The following is a 22483-nucleotide window of genomic DNA, read 5'->3' on the forward strand; positions in this document are numbered from 1 at the left end:
GATGCATACCTATGCTACTTATGTCTGATACATTGTAATGGTTTTTAGCAATGCATGCTAGTACTAAACATGGTGATAGTTATAGGTGGAACTGATTAGTCTTGGTACAAACAAGTGACTAACTGATTGTCCTACCTGTTTAAGTTGCATTACTTATGTGCACTGCTTTCTACATGTATATGTAATTATTTAACATAATATGTTGTCCTGATCCACCGTGTGACTGTTATTCCTTTTTTTGGGATCACACTAATTTATCATATCCTATTATATGTATCGGTATTTAGCCTATGTGGTAAATATCTACCCTTAATAAATATTTAAGTACAAAACTACTACCCTCATCCACAAAGCACTCCATAGCTCAGGACCACCCTACATCTCCTCTCTGGTCTCAGTCTACCACCCTACCCGTGCCCTCCGCTCCGCTAATGACCTCAGGTTAGCATCCTCAATAATCAGAACCTCCCACTCCCGTCTCCAAGACTTTACACGTGCTGCGCCGATTCTTTGGAATGCACTACCTAGGTTAATACGATTAATCCCCAATCCCCACAGTTTTAAGCGTGCCCTAAAAACTCATTTCTTCAGATTGGCCTACCGCCTCAACGCATTAACCTAACGATCCCTGTGTGGCCTATTTATAAAAAAAAAACCATCAGGTTCCTCGCATCATGTTCTCATTCACTTTATGCAGTTAATAGCCCTCTGTGTCTGTACTGCTACATACTTAGGCAGTTAACTGGTTCATGCAGCTTTACATGAACACCCGAGCCTTACACTATGGCCGGTCCGAATAACTAAAGCAATTGTTACCATCCACCTCTCGTGTCTCCCCTTTTCCTCATAGTCTGTAAGCTTGCGAGCAGGGCCCTCATTCCTCCTGGTATCTATTATGAACTGTGATTTTTGTTATGCTGTAATGTCTATTGTCTGTACAAGTCCCCTCTATAATTTGTAAAGCGCTGCGGAATATGTTGGCGCTATATAAATAAAATTATTATTATTTATATTTTGAGATACTTTACGACTCAAGTTCTCCTCATATTTAATTGATCTCTTTGAGTCTGTATTTTTTATATCTTTGATTGTGTATATATACTGGTGACCTATATAATTAGTGATGCCACCAGCAGCCAGTAGTGATGCCACCAGCAGCCATTAGTGATGCCACCAGCAGCCATTAGTGATGCCACCAGCAGCCATTAGTGATGCCACCAGCCGCCATTAGTGATGCCACCAGCCGCCATTAGTGATTCCACCAGCAGCCATTAGTGATGCCACCAGCAGCCATTAGTGATGTCATCAGCACCATTAGTGACGCCACCAGCAATCATTAGTGACGCCATAAGCAACCATTAGTGATGTCATCAGCACCATTAGTGACGCCATCAGCAACCATTAGTGATGTCATCAGCACCATTAGTGACGCCACCAGCAATCATTAGTGACGCCATAAGCAACCATTAGTGATGTCATCAGCACCATTAGTGACGCCATAAGCAACCATTAGTGATGTCATCAGCACCATTAGCGACGCCATCAGCAACCATTAGTGATGCCATCAGCAACATCAAATGTAACCAGGTCTGTGCAATACACAGATCCCTTAGGGACTAGCAGATTGCACTTAGTTTGCGGACAAAGTTTCTTTCTTTTTGTTTTTTTATGCATTGATGAAGGGCTAAAAGATTTTTTTTTTCCATTTGAGTATCATTAAGAATAATTTTCAGTGTTTGCCTTGTGTAGCCTTCGTCTTGCACGGTCTTTTACTGGCTTCAGAATGAGTGAATCCATCATTGAGCTCGCTCTGATAGTTTGTAACCCTTACTTACATTTTGATGTCGTTCTCTAAGCCGATTTATGATCAAATGAGAGTTCAGCTCAACTTTGAAGTGGCCATTATAGGCGAGTATTACAATGGCTTCTTCGGAATGAGCTCACAGATTCTCAGTACACTCATTTTGCGGCCAGCAAAGTGCAGGGAAACAAAGCTTTTACAATTGTTAATTAATGGGGAATACAAATAATTACTAAAAACAGACGAGTCAGGTGAATCACGGGGTATTCTTTAAATGGCAATGTCGAGGGTCTCTCTGTTGTATCTTCAGACTTTGGAAATTATCAGATTCTCCTAAAATCTGTCATCATCCTGCGCCATAATTGAAAAGCAAAGGAATTTTGATGTAAACTTTGTTTTATTATACCATTTTTTAAATTTATTTTTTTTACTTTTTTTCATGAAGTCATTTATCACGGTGTTCAATATTTACGAAAGCTTATCACATAATCCGACATAAGAACGCAGCAGTAAATCCGTAATACATACATAATTACAAAATATCCACCCTTTGATTGGCAGTGAGAAATAAATAATATGTGTAAACCATGGGTATTCGAGGCAGTGCTACAGACCATAAGTGCGTCTCCCAGCTACAAGACTACACCCCCCAACATTTCAAGCCTCATTTATGGGACTTTTTTTATTAAGCCCCACCCACAAAATATCTTATTGGGAGGCATATTTGTGTAAGCCCCCATCATTGCGAGAGCGCTATGAAATGGCGACAGTGCATAAAAACTTTTAGATGGGCGACGTACATTTATAATTTAACTTTTTTTTTTTAATGGAGAACCACATTTTTTTGTTTTAGGAGTATATTTTTGGGGAAAATCTGATAGTGAGCTCAGCTTTCTCTGAGGCCAACACTGCAAGTCCAGCTCTAAAATAAACAGTGCTTATGTCTGACCATCTGGTTACTAGGGAAAGAAAGGATGTATAACTACCACCATACTGATGTGGTTGTCAAGCAGTCCTTCCCTAGCAAACAATTTATTTAGGCCTACAATTTTAGGTCGAATGGCCAGTGAAGGGGCAAGCAGGACCCAGGGCATATTAATTAGATCATTTGAGGTAGAAAACCTAAAATGTTATAAGTTCCAGGAGAACTTCTACATTCATGATTAGGCGAGAAAGGAAAAGTCAGGTATCGGTTGTTATGCCTGCGAACAGTTGTGGACATGTGGTAGGGACATCCTCAGGGAATAGAGGTCAACTGTTCGAGGACCTAAGGGCCATCTTGGTTCACGAAGACTTGATGTGGTAAGCTGGGGTCTGAGTTACAGAGGTAGGACAGGGCATTCATACACTAGAGGAGAGGAAGATGGTTGAAGGTCCATCTTCTCTGAAGCAAAACACTGGAGTGCCTAGAGGGGTCTAGAGCTTTCTAGATCGAGTGGACAATGGTATCAAAATTTGGGACATTTTTGGCTCCCAAAAGTAGCCAGAAATTTTTCATAAACCCAAGTACTACTCTGGCCCAAAGTTCAGGAGTGGTGGCAAATATGCAACCGACCATCTATCAAGATGGTTGGATTGCAACTGCCATACACATATAGAAGCCCTCCAGGGTCACACAGGTACAGTGTGCCAAGGATGGACCGCCTGACAACCCCATTATGAAGCATAATAGTGCTTGGTGTCCTTCTCAATTGTAAAAGCTGCCAGAGCAGGGATTGAGCTCCACACCTTCTGGTCAAGACCTCCATTGTGTTGAGAGTGCTCCACCCAGACCAGTGGGTGTTAAGTCTCTCACTATTTTACTCAGTCCTGAGATCTTCTCCTCCAGTAAGTAGTTCTTTTTCTCAGCGGTCTGATGTCTCTGCTTACTCATCTCCAGAGCCTTCAGGAGCTGTGAGTTCTCCACATACAAGTCTTTAATCTGAGCATCTGCTCTTGTGTTTCTCATCACCTACAAGACATGGACAAAGTGTAAGAAGAGCAACGGATGTCTAATTCAGACCTCCAAACCCCCTTCATAGTTAGCGCCGACTACCTACAGCCACTACTTCCTACAACATAGTTTGCTAAGAAGGAAGTTATTTTATTTTATTTTTTTTTAGAGGGTCGTTCAGCACTCCATAGAAAAGGAGATAGCGCCAAACATGTACTGGGACCACTCTGTAGCCAGATGGGCCGCTTCTATCGTAGGTACATCTCGCCATTGTAAAGTCTTACTTGTTCTTTCAGCTGGTTCACTTTTTCTTGCAGAAGCATCTTCACAATTCTTAGGTTCTGTTCCACTTCCAGCATTCGGACCTCCATTTTTCTCAGCAGCAGTTCCGGTTCAGTCTAGGAAAAACACATTATAAGGATCAATGTACAACCAAGTAAGAAAGTCACTGACCTTACCCTAAAGAGCCCTGTCTGTCATCTTCTATCCTTTCATGTAGACCACCTGTGTCTACGATCATTGAAGAGGGGACGGGAAGAAAAACATTAGACTCGAACAAAGACGACCCAGGAAAACATACTCAGAAGGGAGGTAAGAACATTTCTAAAACAATCCACAGTGAGGAGATTGGAACAAAACAAAATCCTCTAAACTGCATGCTCGCAAACGCCAGAAGCCTGACAAACAAGATGGAAGAACTAGAAGCAGAAATATCTACAGGTAACTTTGACATAGTGGGAATAACCGAGACATGGTTAGATGAAAGCTATGACTGGGCAGTTAACTTACAGGGTTACAGTCTGTTTAGAAAGGATCGTAAAAATCGGAGAGGAGGAGGGGTTTGTCTCTATGTAAAGTCTTGTCTAAAGTCCACTTTAAGGGAGGATATTAGCGAAGGGAATGAGGATGTCGAGTCCATATGGGTCGAAATTCATGGAGGGAAAAATGGTAACAAAATTCTCATTGGGGTCTGTTACAAACCCCCAAATATAACAGAAACCATGGAAAGTCTACTTCTAAAGCAGATAGATGAAGCTGCAACCCATAATGAGGTCCTGGTTATGGGGGACTTTAACTACCCGGATATTAACTGGGAAACAGAAACCTGTGAAACCCATAAAGGCAACAGGTTTCTGCTAATAACCAAGAAAAATTATCTTTCACAATTGGTGCAGAATCCAACCAGAGGAGCAGCACTTTTAGACCTAATACTATCTAATAGACCTGACAGAATAACAAATCTGCAGGTGGTTGGGCATTTAGGAAATAGCGACCACAATATTGTGCAGTTTCACCTGTCTTTCACTAGGGGGACTTGTCAGGGAGTCACAAAAACATTGAACTTTAGGAAGGCAAAGTTTGACCAGCTTAGAGATGCCCTTAATCTGGTAGACTGGGACAATATCCTCAGAAATGAGAATACAGATAATAAATGGGAAATGTTTAAGAACATCCTAAATAGGCAGTGTAAGCGGTTTATACCTTGTGGGAATAAAAGGACTAGAAATAGGAAAAACCCAATGTGGCTAAACAAAGAAGTAAGACAGGCAATTAACAGTAAAAAGAAAGCATTTGCACTACTAAAGCAGGATGGCACCATTGAAGCTCTAAAAAACTATAGGGAGAAAAATACTTTATCTAAAAAACTAATTAAAGCTGCCAAAAAGGAAACAGAGAAGCACATTGCTAAGGAGAGTAAAACTAATCCCAAACTGTTCTTCAACTATATCAATAGTAAAAGAATAAAAACTGAAAATGTAGGCCCCTTAAAAAATAGTGAGGAAAGAATGGTTGTAGATGACGAGGAAAAAGCTAACATATTAAACACCTTCTTCTCCACGGTATTCACGGTGGAAAATGAAATGCTAGGTGAAATCCCAAGAAACAATGAAAACCCTATATTAAGGGTCACCAATCTAACCCAAGAAGAGGTGCGAAACCGGCTAAATAAGATTAAAATAGATAAATCTCCGGGTCCGGATGGCATACACCCACGAGTACTAAGAGAACTAAGTAATGTAATAGATAAACCATTATTTCTTATTTTTAGTGACTCTATAGAGACAGGGTCTGTTCCGCAGGACTGGCGCATAGCAAATGTGGTGCCAATATTCAAAAAGGGCTCTAAAAGTGAACCTGGAAATTATAGGCCAGTAAGTCTAACCTCTATTGTTGGTAAAATATTTGAAGGGTTTCTGAGGGATGTTATTCTGGATTATCTCAATGAGAATAACTGTTTAACTCCATATCAGCATGGGTTTATGAGAAATCGCTCCTGTCAAACCAATCTAATCAGTTTTTATGAAGAGGTAAGCTATAGACTGGACCACGGTGAGTCATTGGACGTGGTATATCTCGATTTTTCCAAAGCGTTTGATACCGTGCCGCACAAGAGGTTGGTACACAAAATGAGAATGCTTGGTCTGGGGGAAAATGTGTGTAAATGGGTTAGTAACTGGCTTAGTGATAGAAAGCAGAGGGTGGTTATAAATGGTATAGTCTCTAACTGGGTCGCTGTGACCAGTGGGGTACCGCAGGGGTCAGTATTGGGACCTGTTCTCTTCAACATATTCATTAATGATCTGGTAGAAGGTTTACACAGTAAAATATCGATATTTGCAGATGATACAAAACTATGTAAAGCAGTTAATACAAGAGAAGATAGTATTCTGCTACAGATGGATCTGGATAAGTTGGAAACTTGGGCTGAAAGGTGGCAGATGAGGTTTAACAATGATAAATGTAAGGTTATACACATGGGAAGAGGGAATCAATATCACCATTACACACTGAACGGGAAACCACTGGGTAAATCTGACAGGGAGAAGGACTTGGGGATCCTAGTTAATGATAAACTTACCTGGAGCAGCCAGTGCCAGGCAGCAGCTGCCAAGGCAAACAGGATCATGGGGTGCATTAAAAGAGGTCTGGATACACATGATGAGAGCATTATACTGCCTCTGTACAAATCCCTAGTTAGACCGCACATGGAGTACTGTGTCCAGTTTTGGGCACCGGTGCTCAGGAAGGATATAATGGAACTAGAGAGAGTACAAAGGAGGGCAACAAAATTAATAAAGGGGATGGGAGAACTACAATACCCAGATAGATTAGCGAAATTAGGATTATTTAGTCTAGAAAAAAGACGACTGAGGGGCGATCTAATAACCATGTATAAGTATATAAGGGGACAATACAAATATCTCGCTGAGGATCTGTTTATACCAAGGAAGGTGACGGGCACAAGGGGGCATTCTTTGCGTCTGGAGGAGAGAAGGTTTTTCCACCAACATAGAAGAGGATTCTTTACTGTTAGGGCAGTGAGAATCTGGAATTGCTTGCCTGAGGAGGTGGTGATGGCGAACTCAGTCGAGGGGTTCAAGAGAGGCCTGGATGTCTTCCTGGAGCAGAACAATATTGTATCATACAATTATTAGGTTCTGTAGAAGGACGTAGATCTGGGTATTTATTATGATGGAATATAGGCTGAACTGGATGGACAAATGTCTTTTTTCGGCCTTACTAACTATGTTACTATGTTACTATGTAAGATCACTTATAGAGTTGAGCGACCTTGACCTTTTTAGAGTCGAGCCGGGTTTCGCGAAACCCGACTATCTCAAAAGTCGGGTCGAGTGAAATCGGCCGATTATGACGTAAAGTCGGGATCGACCGAAACACGAAACCCAATGCAAGTCAATGGGGCAGCATAGTCGGCAGTGAGTGGGGGCCAGGAAAACACCTAGAGTGCCCATTTTAATGTCAAAACCATCCATTCTTCTTAATGAAGCTTGTCAAGCGTAATTTACCTTATAATAATTGGAAGGCATTTGAAATTGGGGGTCATTTGGCTAAAGTTGTGGTGGGTAGGGCTGGTTCAAGTAATTAGTGGGCCCAGGAAATCTGGACCACGTCACGGCAGTGGAGCAGGGAGAGGTAAGTATTTCAACTTTGCAAGTGCTGTGAACCTGAGCAAGCAGGGGGGGCCCACTCGTTGGCATTGGCACTGGCACAGGGCCCCTCAAAGTACAGCGGTGTGTTTGCACGGCGGGGGCGCCTCCCACCGGCAGCAACACTTTTGCGTACTATGAGAGGCCCTGTGCCAGTGACGTCGCCAACTAGTATTCCTCCCCCCACCTGATGAAGGAACCTGCACTTTCATCTGCACCTTCCTCTTTGTCCCCGTGTAAGGTGGTATGGTATGCGGGAAGAGCAACCTGACTTTCAGCAGGGTCACAATGTTGTTGTGTAGCGTGCACGGGGAATGTTGCGTTATGGGTCAATGTACCAGCAGACTCATCTATCACTGGCTGGGCAATGGGCAGGATGAGGAGGAAACACAGATATAGGCCCAAATAACAAAGTGGGCTAAATGCAGTTCAAAATTGGTAACACAGGAATAACCAGGGGGCATTGCAGTGGAGGACAACTGGAATGAGAGGCTGACACAGAGAGTAGGCCCAAATCAGTAAGTAGTCGAAATGCAGTTCAAAATTGGCAACCGTAGTAAACAGGCGGCACAGCTTTGTTCAGTGGAGGAGAACAGCAAGGAGTGGCAGACACCGATAGTAGGCCCCAACCCAACTAGTAGGCCAAATGCAGTCTAACATTAACAACTACTTAACGAGCGCCTGAAAACGGAATTTCAGGACAGGAAACCAGGAGAACAGCAAGGAGCGGCAGACACTGTTAGTAGGCCCCAAACCAACTAGTACGCCAAATGCAGTTGTTCCATTTAACCACAATTTAACGAGAGCCTGAAGATAGAAGCTCAGGAAAGGCAACCTGGAGAACACCTTGGAGTGGAACACACCATCTCTCTCCACCCGATACCCATTTTGTAGGCCTAATGCAGTGTAGTTTTCTACAACTACTAAACGAGAGTCGGAAGATCGAAGCAATGGCGAGGAAACGTGGAGAACACCTTGGAGTGTAACACACCATCTCTCTCCACCCCACACCCATTTTGTAGGCCTAATGCTGTGTAGTTTTCTACAACTACTAAACGAGAGTCGGAAGACCGAAGCAATGGCAAGGCAACCTGGGGAACACCTTGGAGTGTAACACACCATCTCTCTCCACCCGATACCCATTTTGTAGGCCTAATGCAGTGTAGTTTTCTACAACTACTAAACGAGAGTCGGAAGACCGAAGCAATGGCAAGGCAACCTGGGGAACACCTTGGAGTGTAACACACCATCTCTCTCCACCCGATACCCATTTTGTAGGCCTAATGCAGTGTAGTTTTCTACAACTACTAAACGAGAGTCGGAAGACCGAAGCAATGGCAAGGCAACCTGGGGAACACCTTGGAGTGTAACACACCATCTCTCTCCACCCGATACCCATTTTGTAGGCCTAATGCAGTGTAGTTTTCTACAACTACTAAACGAGAGTCGGAAGATCGAAGCAATGGCGAGGAAACCTGGAGAACACCTTGGAGTGTAACACACCATCTCTCTCCACCCCATACCCATTTTGTAGGCCTAATGCAGCCTACTTTCCGACAACTACTAAACGAGAGCATGAAGATCGAAGCTCAGGAAAGGCAACCTGGGGAACACCTTGGAGTGTAACACACCCTCTCTCTACACCACGGAAGGGCTGATTCTTAGGAAGGAAGGCTGTCGGAAAGAAGCAGGGCGCGTCCGAGGGTGATTATATTCTTATTAGGTATATACTCACCCTCGGACGCGCCCTGCTTCTTTATTTGTAATGAATGTTTATTTGCAATGTGGTTTTGACTTACTCTATTTTTTTGGTAAATAATGATTTTATTATTTTCATTGTTTTGCATCTTCTTGGCAATAATATAAAGAAGACGCGACAGGACAACACTCGGTGGATGCCATATCTGTGTTTTAAATTGAAAAAAACTTTCAGTTAACTACTTGCAGGAGAAAGTTATTGTAGCTGGTGGCCATTTTTAGTACTGTACCAGATTTTTGTTGTATGTGTTTGTTTTTAATGTTAAAATGTCTGCATTTGATATCTCTCCAGTATTTTCTTTTTTATAAGCAAAATACTTATTTTTATATTTTCTGATGTTGGTTCAAGGGGTACACGGGCAGCAGTAGACAGGTCAGTGGAGGCCTAGTGGAAGGAGGGACCGCAGACAGGCTTCGAAGCCCTAACATAATAAATTGGGCTGGCTGTAGGCAATTTAAAATTGGTTCCAGGGGAACCCGGGCAGCAGTAGACAGGTCAGTGGAGGCCTAGTGGAAGGAGGGACTGCAGACAGGCTTCGAAGCCCTAACATAATAAATTGGGCTGGCTGTAGGCAATTTAAAATTGGTTCCAGGGGAACCCGGGCAGCAGGAGACAGGTCAGTGGAGGCCTAGTGGAAGGAGGGACCGCAGACAGGCTTCGAAGCCCTAACATAATAAATTGGGCTGGCTGTAGGCAATTTAAAATTGGTTCCAGGGGAACCCGGGCAGCAGTAGACAGGTCAGTGGAAGGAGGGACCGCAGACAGGCTTCGAAGCCCTAACATAATAAATTGGGCTGGCTGTAGGCAATTTAAAATTGGTTCCAGGGGAACCCGGGCAGCAGTAGACAGGTCAGTGGAGGCCTAGTGGAAGGAGGGACCGCAGACAGGCTTCGAAGCCCTAACATAATAAATTGGGCTGGCTGTAGGCAATTTAAAATTGGTTCCAGGGGAACCCGGGCAGCAGTAGACAGGTCAGTGGAGGCCTAGTGGAAGGAGGGACCGCAGACAGGCTTCGAAGCCCTAACATAATAAATTGGCCTGGCTGTAGGCAATTTAAAATTGGTTCCAGGGGAACCCGGGCAGCAGTAGACAGGTCAGTGGAGGCCTAGTGGAAGGAGTGACCGCAGACAGGCTTCGAAGGCCTAACACAAGAAAAATGTCAATACAATGGTATTGACAGTGCCAGGCATTGAAGGATGTCAGCGCATAGACTAAACATTGGTGGAGCTGTGAGAGAAAATTTTGCAAGTGGTAGAGCACTGTTTGACCTGGGGGGGGGGAGGGGGGGGGGACTGTCTTGTGGCCGGCGGCCTTGTGTAGCCAGACGACGAACCTGGCTCCACAGCTCCAGACTTAGGTGCAATATTTTTTTTCCCACGACCACCTGATGCTCCACCACTACCACTACCCTCATTACCAGCTGACAATGAACGCCCCCGGCCACGACCTCTTCCACCAGACTTCCTCATTGTTTTAAAAACGTTACCAAACTAATGGTATTTGTTGCAGTCACACAACTTACACGGTGAGCTATAACTTCAGTATGATTTAGCTACCCCTTTACAGGTGGGTGAGACCACAACGAAAATCAGGCACAATGTTACACACTCTGTTGTTGGTGGCAACAAATGAGAGAGATGCCACACACGTAGGACTGTCACTGAAGCGCAAATGTAAATATTAATCTCCCACTGATTTGTGTTTTTTTTTTTAAAAAAAGGAGACTTTAGAAAAAAAAAAAAAATGATTTTTTAAGGAAGAATTTATAAACCAAATAAAATGAAATGATTTTTTCAGGGAGAATTTAGAAAACAAATAAAACAAAAAATAGGCTTTCTAGGGCCCACTGAGTGAGAGAGGACGCACACAGGAGTCAGGAGTGGCACACAAGCCCAGAGGCCAATATTTATCTCCCACTGATTGATTTAGTGATTTTTTCAGGTAGATTTTGGAACCCAAATCAAGCAAAAAAATAAATAGGCTTTCTATGGCCCACTGAGAGATGGCACACACAGGAGTAAGGAGTGGCACACAAGCCCTGAGGCCAATATTTTTCTCCCACTGATTGATGTAGTGATTTTTTCAGGTAGATTTTAGAACCCAAATCAAGCAAAAAAATAAATAGGCTTTCTATGGCCCACTGAGTGAGAGATGACAGACAGGGATGGCACTCTAGCAGAAATGCCAATCTTAATCTCCCACAAAAAAAAAAAAAAAAAAAAGGAACTGTCCTTCAATTACTATCTCTCTGCAGTAATCTCAGCCAGGTATGGCAGGCAGCAATAAGGAGTGGACTGATGCACAAATTAAATAAAAAGTGTGTACAAACCAAAAAGATAGCTGTGCAGAAAGGAAGGAACAAGAGGATTTGTGCTTTGAAAAAAGCAGTTGGTTTGCACAGCGGCGTACACACAGCAATGCAGCTATCAGGGAGCCTTCTAGGGCAGCCCAATGAGCTACAGCGCTGAGGGGAAACAAAAAAAAAATAAATGTAGCTTCCACTGTCCCTGCACACCGAAGGTGGTGTTGGGCAGTGGAAATCGCTACAGCATAAGCGGTTTGGTGGTTAATGGACCCTGCCTAATGCTATCCCTGCTACTGACGAAGCGGCAGCAACCTCTCCCTAGGCTCAGATCAGCAGCAGTAACATGGCGGTCGGCGGGAACGCCCCTTTATAGCCCCTGTGACGCCGCGGACAGCAAGCCAATCACTGCAATGCCCTTCTCTAAGATGGTGGGGACCAGGACCTATGTCATCACGCTGCCCACACTCTGCGTTTACCTTCATTGGCTGAGAAATGGCGCTTTTCGCGTCATTGAAACGCGACTTTGGCGCGAAAGTCGCGTACCGCATGGCCGACCCCGCACAGGGGTCGGATCGGGTTTCATGAAACCCGACTTTGCCAAAAGTCGGCGACTTTTGAAAATGAACGACCCGTTTCGCTCAACCCTAATCACTTACATATCAAAATGGTCTCAGATGAAACATTGATTGGAAAACTTTACTATAGATCCGGCTTTTGAAGGATTCTTCGCTATATGATGGGTCTTCTGAGGATCTTCTCTCTGCCGATACGGCCTCCAATTCACCCTACAGGTTACTCGTTTGGAAAGGACACTCAGCAGGACTGAAGGAGGCATCAATATCTTTTGGCACAGCATGGAGATGTGGTTGTGGCCCTCAGCGAAGACTGCCCCCTATACCAACATTGGCGAGATTAACATGATCTCCATGAGCTTGGATATCAGTGAGTCGAACAGGCTGCCATGAGAGGTGGCGAGTTCTCCTTCAATGGAAGTCTTCAAAACAGAGGTTGGACAGACAACTGTCTGGGAGGATTTAGTGAATCCTGCTTTGAGCAAAAAGTTGGACCAGATGACCCAGGAGGTCCCTTCCAACTCTACCATTCTATGATTCTAGAACATGGGTCCAGAAGACCAGCTTGATCGGAACATACTAGAAGCACTCAAACATGCAGACACATCATCAATTCCTGGACGCGACTTGGTATTGGCAGGGTAACTGGCAGATGCGTCGGCAGCCACTCAGTCAGACCCTGGTCAAGTAGCAGCTAGAAGCGCCACAGTCAGGTGTGCCAATGGCAATGGGTGAGGCATCGAGGGAGGAGTGGTGTCTGACTGTTACTGACTGATGGTGCAGCGGTGGTATCAGTAAGACCTGCCATGACAGACAGTCTAAGCCATGATATGGTGGCAACATTCAGTCAGGATCAGTTATTGGCAACCATGGCCTTCGTGAAGAAGTGGTGACTCTGTTCTGTAATGTTTTAGCTGCAGCATTTAGACCTGACGTGGTAGCAAGATTTTTTGCAGATGTCAGTCAGTCATGATGCCAGTCAATTATGGCATGTCACAAGCATTCAGTCTCAGCATCCATCAGTCGTAGTGGGGTGGCGGCATTCAGTCACAACAAGGCGGCAGCATTCAAACTGTAGGGAATTTTGGGTCTATTTTTCCATTAAACACCATTATCTCTCACTGTTAGAGCGTATGCTCCGGATCCATTATCACTTGGAAAGATTGTCTTCACTACTGACCCCATGAGTAGAAGTTTTGTATAAAAATCATCACTTTATAAACCTAATAAAGGAAACATAGCAACAATAACAATAATAACAATAGAAAACATTTCTGTAATTAAAAGAATTTTATTTCATTTCCCAGCATCAAAACATCTGTGGTTTCATCCAAAAGTATCTTACAAATTTTGACAAATTTCCAGTAGAAAGAGGCTGATAAATCTGCAACGTGCTGCGTATAAAACGTCATTTCTCAGGTCAAAAAAACGTTGCAAAAGGAGGAAGAAAATATAAATATATCGAGTGGACAGAATGCAAATCTAATAAATAGTATAAATACATAAGACTTTACACAAAACTGATGATTCGTAGTTTTTTTAAATAAGGTATTATACACACATTATTACTACATTAGTAATTACAAGAAGCTCAAAAGCCCCTGCTCACCTCCCCTCAAAAAAAACCAAAATACCTGTAAGTTAAGCCCCATCTGTCAAGTCACAAAAAATGCTATTCAGCCATTGCTTGAGAATGCCATGTGCCAGCTGATACAGACGCCAAACAATGATGAACACTTTTTTTCAATGACTTGACACTTAATCGAAAAAAAAAAATTTGGGGGGGGAGAGGGTGGGGAGCTATGAGAACATAGACTTCTCCGATCACTGAGGTTCTCAATAAGGACAGAAGTAGGGAGACCGGAAAGTGCAAAGTCCCCATTTGAGATCCTCAGTGAACAGACAAGATGCATTCTTACGCCCATGGGTCCACCGCCATCGCTTTGTGCAGGAGAAGGGTGCATATTAATACTGCAAAGGTTAAAAAATTAAGGAAGGAACAGCCAAGCAGCCGGGCGCCATGCCCTCAACAAGGTCTTTCTCAGCTTATGCCAGTGGTGTGTTAGAGTAGGTTAACGTTAGGTGCTCGTTAGAAGAAGACACATTCTCAGAGGCGGCCAATCCGTCTGTAAGAGTCTGCATGCAGCGCTCGTTGCTCCGGAAGCAAGGCCTACGGGAGAAAGGTCATTGGTACTGTTCACCCCAGTTTTAAATTACGGCAAAGACAAAAATTGCAATTACTTCACTTGAGGATTCCTGGTGATGTAGGAGACCTCGGGGGACAACAGCACATGGAACGTGCAAAACTTGGGGCTAAGAGTCAACTGTAGATGTCAACTTCCACCGAGTCCAGGCATATGTGGGCAGTTATTGTGGATAGTGGGTCCAACCCACTCCCAATCTTAAGAGACTATGTTCACCAACACTGCCATGGAGCCCAACACGCCTACATGTTATTAGCCAACTCCAAAATCCAGGAAAATAGGGAAACCTCCTGGAAGCAGCGATTGCTGAATCTTGCGCAGTGTCAGTGTGCTCCGTCATTAGACATAAACCCAGATTCCAAAAGCATATTCGGGGGGGCGGGGGGGTTGGTGCGAAACTTGGGGTGCAATCAAAGACCACCTGGAGGAGCATCGCCAAAAGCCAACTAGTGTAGTCTGTATGCAAAGACAAGTCTACTATGGGTTTTACACAGGTAATTCACAGTCTAGACCAGCAGTGGTATAACTGGTCTGGGCAGTCCAGACATGGGGGTCTGTACTCGGGCCGTTAATGCCAGACATGTGAAACTGGCCATAGGGTGAGGAACCATTCAAGAAGAAGCAAAGCAGTTCTTCAAGGATTAGTTAAACATGGCTGCTTTCATATAAAAACAGTGCTACCCCTATTTACAGATTGTCTCTGGTATTACAGCTAAGTTCCAGTGAAGCGAATAAGATTGATCTGCAATACCCCACACAACCTGTACATAGGTGTGGCACCATTTTGGGGGTTTTATATGGAATAAATAGCCATATTTTTCTAACTCTGGAAATCTTTAGAAGTTGACATCATCAGTAGAAATGTTCATAAAACTGTTAAGGGTTAAAACACACAAACTACACAACAATACATCTTTTACTAACTCAGGGCAACATAAATACAGCAAGCGGTTCATGGAGACATGCAGAGTTATATGGGGACTGTGCTGCACGTGTAGGGGCAAAGCAATACTGCTTCAGAATGCTAGGGGGCAGCAGACAGCTCAAGTCCTCAAATGCAGGACTGAATTCTGCAATCCAGTACAGGGATGTATGTGAGGCCGCCTAGAGCAGATCAGCGAGAGGTTTGTTAGCCATTATTTCATTACCTTAGATTTTTGGTTGGGGTGTCCGAGAGCCTAATATGCTACCAGTGTAAAGACCCCCATCAGGAGACAAGGTCAGAGGACAGGCCAAATATTGCCCATCCAGGGGATTAGGCTTTTTTTTTTACAAAATTTCTAATAAAAGTTACAAAGAAATGGATGAATCACCAAAAAGTTTAAAAACACAATATACAGACATGCGAACAACAAGAAATCTGCCATTCCAGGAGAATATTTCCTAAAAACAGGCTACTTTTTTTTTTTTCATTTACAACTGCAGTACCTTTTCTCACCACTGTGGCACTTAAGTCTTTTTTTTAATAGACGACAATGCAACAGCGCCACCATTCATATGATCCAATCTAGACAAAACAATGACCTTTGAAACTGAATTGGTTTGGAGCGAAGCATTATGCAAAAATGGCAGATAGCTTGTTATAATCAGTATGGACATCTCTATAGGACAAACTATGATCCGAAGACATACATGACTACTTTAAGCTTGGGGGATGGGTACCAGAGCGACTTTCACTGCATGGTGAGATGCAATTCACAGACATAGATGAGAACAATGCACCAATGTAGCTGCATTGATTTGAATGCAGGCCATGATGGAATGAGCTGTGGTTTATATGAGCCGGCATAACCAGAGAAAGGGTAACCTGCATGGTAACATGTACAAGTAATATGACAGATGACAGGGAGGGTGATGGCACTGACCTGTGGAGAGCTGTTGTCGGAGCTGCGGTTATCGGCTGATGCCTGATGCTGCTGGCTTCGTCGGTCCACCTGGAGGTGTTGTTCTCGTGGTATGGCGGCACAAGCTTGCTGCTGGAGCGGAGAGTGACTATGGGCGGCACTGGAGGAAGAGTGCAGCATCTGTGAAAGGAAGCCTCCTGCTGGTTAGACACCATTATACTCAGTGTACGGTCATTAGCAGTCCTATGCAAGGATGTCCAGGTGATGTATGATTCGGTATATGGTAATGTGCTGCACAAAACCACACAGTACAGACATGCAGTTCTGGAATGGTCAAACACCATGTGCAAGAAGTCACACGAAGAGCACAGCATTCCTCACATCATGCAATAAACGCTGTAACAGTATGGAACATTAATGAGCTGTAATTAATGTATGATAAGTGGAGACTAAAGAGGTCACATCAACTGCTCAAAGAGAGCGCGCGAGGGGGAGAGAGCGCGAGGGGGAGAGAGCGCGAGGGGGAGAGAGCGCGAGGGGGAGAGAGCGCGAGGGGGAGAGAGCGCGAGGGGGAGAGAGCGCGAGGGGGAGAGAGCGCGAGGGGGAGAGAGCGCGAGCAAGAGAACGAGAGAGAGCAAGAAGGAAAGAGCGAGAAAAAGAGAAAGTGAGAAAAAACAAAAGAAAAAAAAGAAAGAAAATAGAAGGAAATAGATAGAGAGAAAGAAACAGGGAGAGTGAAAGAGAAAAAAAGCTAGAGAAAGTGAAAGAGAAAGATGAGAAAAAGAGAGGAAAAAATATTATTCCAATAGGGTTTTAAGAAAAAAATGTTTTTTTGCCAGTTCTACAGTGAATTGTAGTTCCGTCCTCTCCAGTATTGTCCATACAGAGTGAAGTATGTCGCCTCCTTGTAGGACACTACAGTTCATCTAGTAGCCGTGTGACTAATAAAGTAACGCTCGCAGAATTCAGCTTCGGATGTGACATAGTAGTAACTTGTGCTATTGTCCCGCCCTACAGTTACACAAAAAGCGAGTACAGCAAGCTATCGTCCTTCTCAGGCTGCGGTATGTTCTCCTGCGCCTCATCTTTGGCCAGGCGCCATTACTGGATCATAACCAGGTCCACTGGAGGAAGCCCTGGCTCTTTGGTGGGTCGCTCCGGACACAATGAGCACCAGACGTTACATTTCCATTATGGTCATACTAGCATGAATGGATGAGACACCAGAATAAGACGGTCATGCAATGATGGATTTATAGCACTCGGATAATGTTACCATAGATCTCAGAATCAGAACTGCACCCTTCTCTGAGATTTCCTGAGGTCTAAACATGAGGGAGGTAAAGGACAGAACAAGAAAACAGGGGAAAATATGAGAAATATGATATTTGTCCAAATTGACTGAAAGGAAAAACAGACAAAAAAAAATACAAACATTTTGTAACAGACTCCAGATCAATGGGGCCTAAAATACAAAGCCAGTGCATAGAGACGGGGAGCCATTAGTAATAGTAATCAATCAAAAGTGAACTCATTGGTACCAGACATGATGGAGTAGAGGCAATGTCAACAGTTGACAATCAGTAGACCACTTCTATGGACCAAAAGAATCAGACTAGTACTTGACATGTGATGGCTTTGTAACAGTGCACACAGGTGAAATTGGCAGGGGGAGGAAGGGGAGGAGAGCTCACGGGTGAAATAGGAGGAGGGGGAGGGGTGCACCCAAGTGAAACAGTCAGGAGGGGTGGGGAGGGGGGGGGGGGGGGTAGGAGTACACACAGGTGAAATCACCAGGAGGAGGGGGAGTGCACATGGGAGAAATCATCAGGAGGATGGGGAGTGCACACAAGAGAAATCATCAGGAGAATGGGGAGTGCACACAAGTGAAATCATCAGGAGGAGGGGGAGTGCACATGGGAGAAATCATCAGGAGGATGGGGAGTGCACACAAGAGAAATCATCAGGAGGATGGGGAGTGCACACAAGTGAAATCATCAGGAGGAGGGGGAGTGCACACAGGAGAAATCATCAGGTGGAGGTGGAGTGCACACAAGTGAAATCATCAGGAGGGGTGGGGAGGGGGGGGGGGGGGTAGGAGTACACACAGGTGAAATCACCAGGAGGAGGGGGAGTGCACATGGGAGAAATCATCAGGAGGATGGGGAGTGCACACAAGAGAAATCATCAGGAGAATGGGGAGTGCACACAAGTGAAATCATCAGGAGGAGGGGGAGTGCACACAAAAGAAATCATCAGGAGGATGGGGAGTGCACACAAGTGAAATCATCAGGAGGAGGGGGAGTGCACACAAGTGAAATCATCAGGAGGAGGGGGGGAGTGCACACAGGAGAAATCATCAGGTGGAGGTGGAGTGCACACAAGTGAAATCATCAGGAGGAGGGGTGGAAGTGCACACGGGTGAAATCACCAGGAGGAGGGGTGGAAGTGCACACAGGTGAAATCACCAGGAGGAGGGGGAGTGCTCATGAGTGAAATCATCAGGAGGAGAGGCAGTACACACGGGTGAAATCATCAGAAGGAGGGGCAGTGCACACAAGTGAAATAGTCAGGAGGAGTATGAGTGCACACAAGTGAAACAGTCAGGAGGAGGGGGAAGTACACACAGGTGAAATCACCAGGAGAAGGGGGAGTGCACACGGGAGAAATCATCAGGAGGAGGGGGAGTGCACACAGGTGAAATCATCAGGAGGAGGGGGAGTGCACACAGGTGAAATCATCAGGAGGAGGGGGAGTGCACACAGGTGAAATCACCAGGAGAAGGGGGAGTGCACACGGGAGAAATCATCAGGAGGAGGGGGAGTGCACACAGGTGAAATCATCAGGAGGAGGGGGAGCGCATATGGTGAAAATCGGCAAAAATAAAAACAAAACAAAAAAATCTTGCAGCCACTGCGGGGCTTCTTTAATAATACTGTCGAAAAAAAAAATTGGGGTCATAGCAAAAACAAAAGTGATCAGACTGCCATCCAATGTCTGGCAGGTCTGCTGGAATACACAAGGGTGAACTCAGCATTGGTGTAATCAGCTATCTTTGGACCACCAAGCTCTGAAGTGCACAGACAGAATGTAGAGCCACTGGCAACAGTGGATGAAACAGAGCCAATTGGTACGTCACGTGTGATGGGTCGGTGGGGTGCAAAAGGGTGGCATTAATAGGAGTGCACAAGGGTGGGACCAGCAAACTTCAGACCTCTGGAGAACTTGACAATAACAATAGTGCAGACAAAGTGGGATCATTGAAAAGACAAAAGTGATTGACATATGTTAGGTCTGTGAGGGTGCACAAGGGTGAAATGTTCAGGAACATAGGAAAGTGCGATCTGCTGGCAATAAGACATAAATATGGCCATTGGCCCTTTAGATATTGCCTTGATAGGACAACCTGAAAGGGACAATCCTGAGTGTTGTTCAGGATCCTTATCTTTTAGTCAAATTGTAAATAAAGGCAAAGAATCTCTCTCGCTCTGGAGGGCCCGTCATAAATGGACAGTAATATACTTATACTTAGTTTCCCCAGTGGAGGTGCCACATAGAAACTGAACTCTTAATGCCAAATTTACCTACAGATTGCAGTTGATCAATAGGGTCCAAGGAGGGAGAGGTTATTTACAGGTTTGTGGTCCAGGGAGCTTTCCAACAAGTCGCGAGTGTCCCAAGCACAAGTAGGATTATGGCACTGGGGCCACATGTAGTAGTGTGGATCACGGACTTCGTTCCTTTGAGGGTTGATTACACTGTCAATTGTGGGATTCTCCTCTTATAGATCTGTAGTATATTGCTAGGGGTGGAACCCACAACTAGCGCTAGATGGGTGGCACCACATTTCTTCTCCTGCCTGGTGCGGCTCCCTTGGTTTCTTTTTCATGGGAAGTTTGAAAAACAGAAGAGGAACATTTGCTGAACTTTTATGGCGGGAGCCACCACTTCTCTGATCATAGCACATTGGCCCCAGGCATAATAAATAGGAAGGTATTTGGGGGTCCACCTCTCAATGTGGGTACTCCATCTGGGACCCTCAACTATAATTCTTTTAAGGCTTATCCTGTGGAATATCCCTTTAAGGAGAGAAAACCATTAATTACACAAGTCCCCTGCTACTTACTTCCATAAACGGATCATCATATGTCCCCTGTTTTGCTTGTAAGACTTCATTCTGGGCTTTGATTGTTTCTAAATCCCGTTCTAGGGCACTTAGCTGACTAATCTGTGGATTACAAATGACAACCACATCAATGACTCTACAGCGCCTCCCTGGTCCATAGGTTTTGTGATGTACTGCAACTCAGCTCCATCTTGATATAACTTTAGGGTCGGTAACCCTTTCATAAAAAGGCACACAACCCACCTTCCTGTTTGCAGCTAGCAGATCTTTCTTGAGCTGCTCACATTCCCGCCTCAGGCCGGACTTCTCCTGCTCCAGGGCTTTCACCAGGTTGGACTGGCTCTGCTGCCTCTGATGTTTCAGGGATATTATGCTGGACTCCAGCTGTCGTACCTGCAAGACACAAGCAAAATAATCACCAAAATGTATTATAGACTCAAAGGGATATCCGAGCATAAGAATGTATTGCTCATCCTGGAAGGATTGTTGACAACAGCAGCACAGAGTATTTCAGGCGATGACTGTGCTGCTATTGTAGAAAGAAATGATCCCAAGCAGCCAAGTGATCATCGACATTGTACCTTTTCCCTGGATTGGGTCAGATCGCTCTTTGTATTCTGAACATCTCTCTGCAGTCGCTCGTTCTCCTGTCTTAGAAGCTGCTGCTCCTGCTCTTTCAGCCGCTCCAGATCATCCCAGTACTGCTTCTTCTGCTGGTTCTGAAACCCTGAGGACTGCGCAGCCATCTCCAGAACCTGCTTCTATATAAACCAGCACAAAAAAGGTGGGAGACATTAGACAACCTATGATCGTTGTTAACTACCAACTCTCAACTATTTCAAATAGCTTTTCATCCCTCAACACAACTTTACAACTATTCTGCTGGTGCAGTCACTATGTACACACATTACATTACTGATCCTGAGTTACATCCTGTATTATACTCCAGAGCTGCACTCACTATTAGGCTGGTGCAGTCACTGTGTACATACATTACTGATCCTGAGTTACATCCTGTATTATACTCCAGAGCTGCACTCACTATTCTGCTGGTGCAGTCACTGTGTACATACATTACTGATCCTGAGTTACATCCTACATTATCCTCTAGAGCTGCACTCACTACTCTGCTGGTGCAGTCACTATGTACACACATTACATTACTGATCCTGAGTTACATCCTGCATTATCCTCCAGAGCTGCACTCACTATTCTGCTGGTGCAGTCACTGTGTACATACATTACATTACTGATCCTGAGTTACATCCTGCATTATCCTCCAGAGCTGCACTCACTATTCTGCTGGTGCAGTCACTGTGTACATACATTACATTACTGATCCTGAGTTACATCCTGCATTATCCTCCAGAGCTGCACTCACTATTCTGCTGGTGCAGTCACTATGTACACACATTACATTACTGATCCTGAGTTACATACTGCATTATCCTCCAGAGCTGCACTCACTATTCTGCTGGTGCAGTCACTGTGTACATACATTACTGATCCTGAGTTACATCCTGTATTATACTGCAGAGCTGCACTCACTATTCTGCTGGTACAGTCACTGTCTACATACAGTACATTACTGATCCTGAGTTACATCCTGTATTATACCCCAGAGCTGCACTCACTATTCTGCTGGTGCAGTCACTGTGTACATACAGTACATTACTGATCCTGAGTTACATCCTGTATTATGAACATAGAAGAGACCCGTCGAAGCACCTAGCGTGTGAAACGGCCGTCGTCTAAGCTCCAATACCGCACCCTCCTGCTTACCTGATGTCCTGACGGATGTATGTATTTACTCATTTTCTCCATTAAAGTTCACGTCTTCCACTGCTAAATTGGGGTGAGTGCCGCATATTTTCTCTTCTATGTTCATATATGGACTTCTGGTTCACATTTTATATGCAGAGCACTGCAACCCCTAGCATTCGTGACGCCTGACGTTTGGGATTCCGTTACCAGTCCTGCTTACTGGAT

At 44.5% G+C, this 22483-nt stretch overlaps 1 protein-coding gene across 2 annotated transcripts in view; it reads right to left on the bottom strand.

Annotated features, from left to right (window-relative positions):
* Nucleotides 1–2652: 2652 nt before the first annotated feature.
* NIN (ninein) overlaps nt 2653–22483 on the bottom strand; it is a 114242-nt gene continuing 94411 nt past the window's right edge. Inside the window, exons 25-30 of one of the 2 annotated variants that reach the window (XM_069735551.1) lie at nt 21076–21255; nt 20738–20887; nt 20495–20596; nt 16390–16548; nt 4019–4132; nt 2653–3752 (exon numbers count right to left, since the gene is read on the bottom strand). In XM_069735551.1, coding sequence (XP_069591652.1) covers nt 3537–3752; nt 4019–4132; nt 16390–16548; nt 20495–20596; nt 20738–20887; nt 21076–21255 — 921 coding nt within the window. In that variant the 3' untranslated portion in view covers nt 2653–3536. Of the gene's footprint in view, nt 3753–4018; nt 4133–13594; nt 14491–16389; nt 16549–20494; nt 20597–20737; nt 20888–21075; nt 21256–22483 lie in introns of those variants that run through there. The other variant, XM_069735556.1, reaches the window with a different exon arrangement.

This window comes from Ranitomeya imitator, chromosome 1 (assembly GCF_032444005.1).
Source record: "Ranitomeya imitator isolate aRanImi1 chromosome 1, aRanImi1.pri, whole genome shotgun sequence".
In the NCBI taxonomy this organism is placed as follows: Eukaryota; Metazoa; Chordata; class Amphibia; order Anura; family Dendrobatidae; genus Ranitomeya; species Ranitomeya imitator.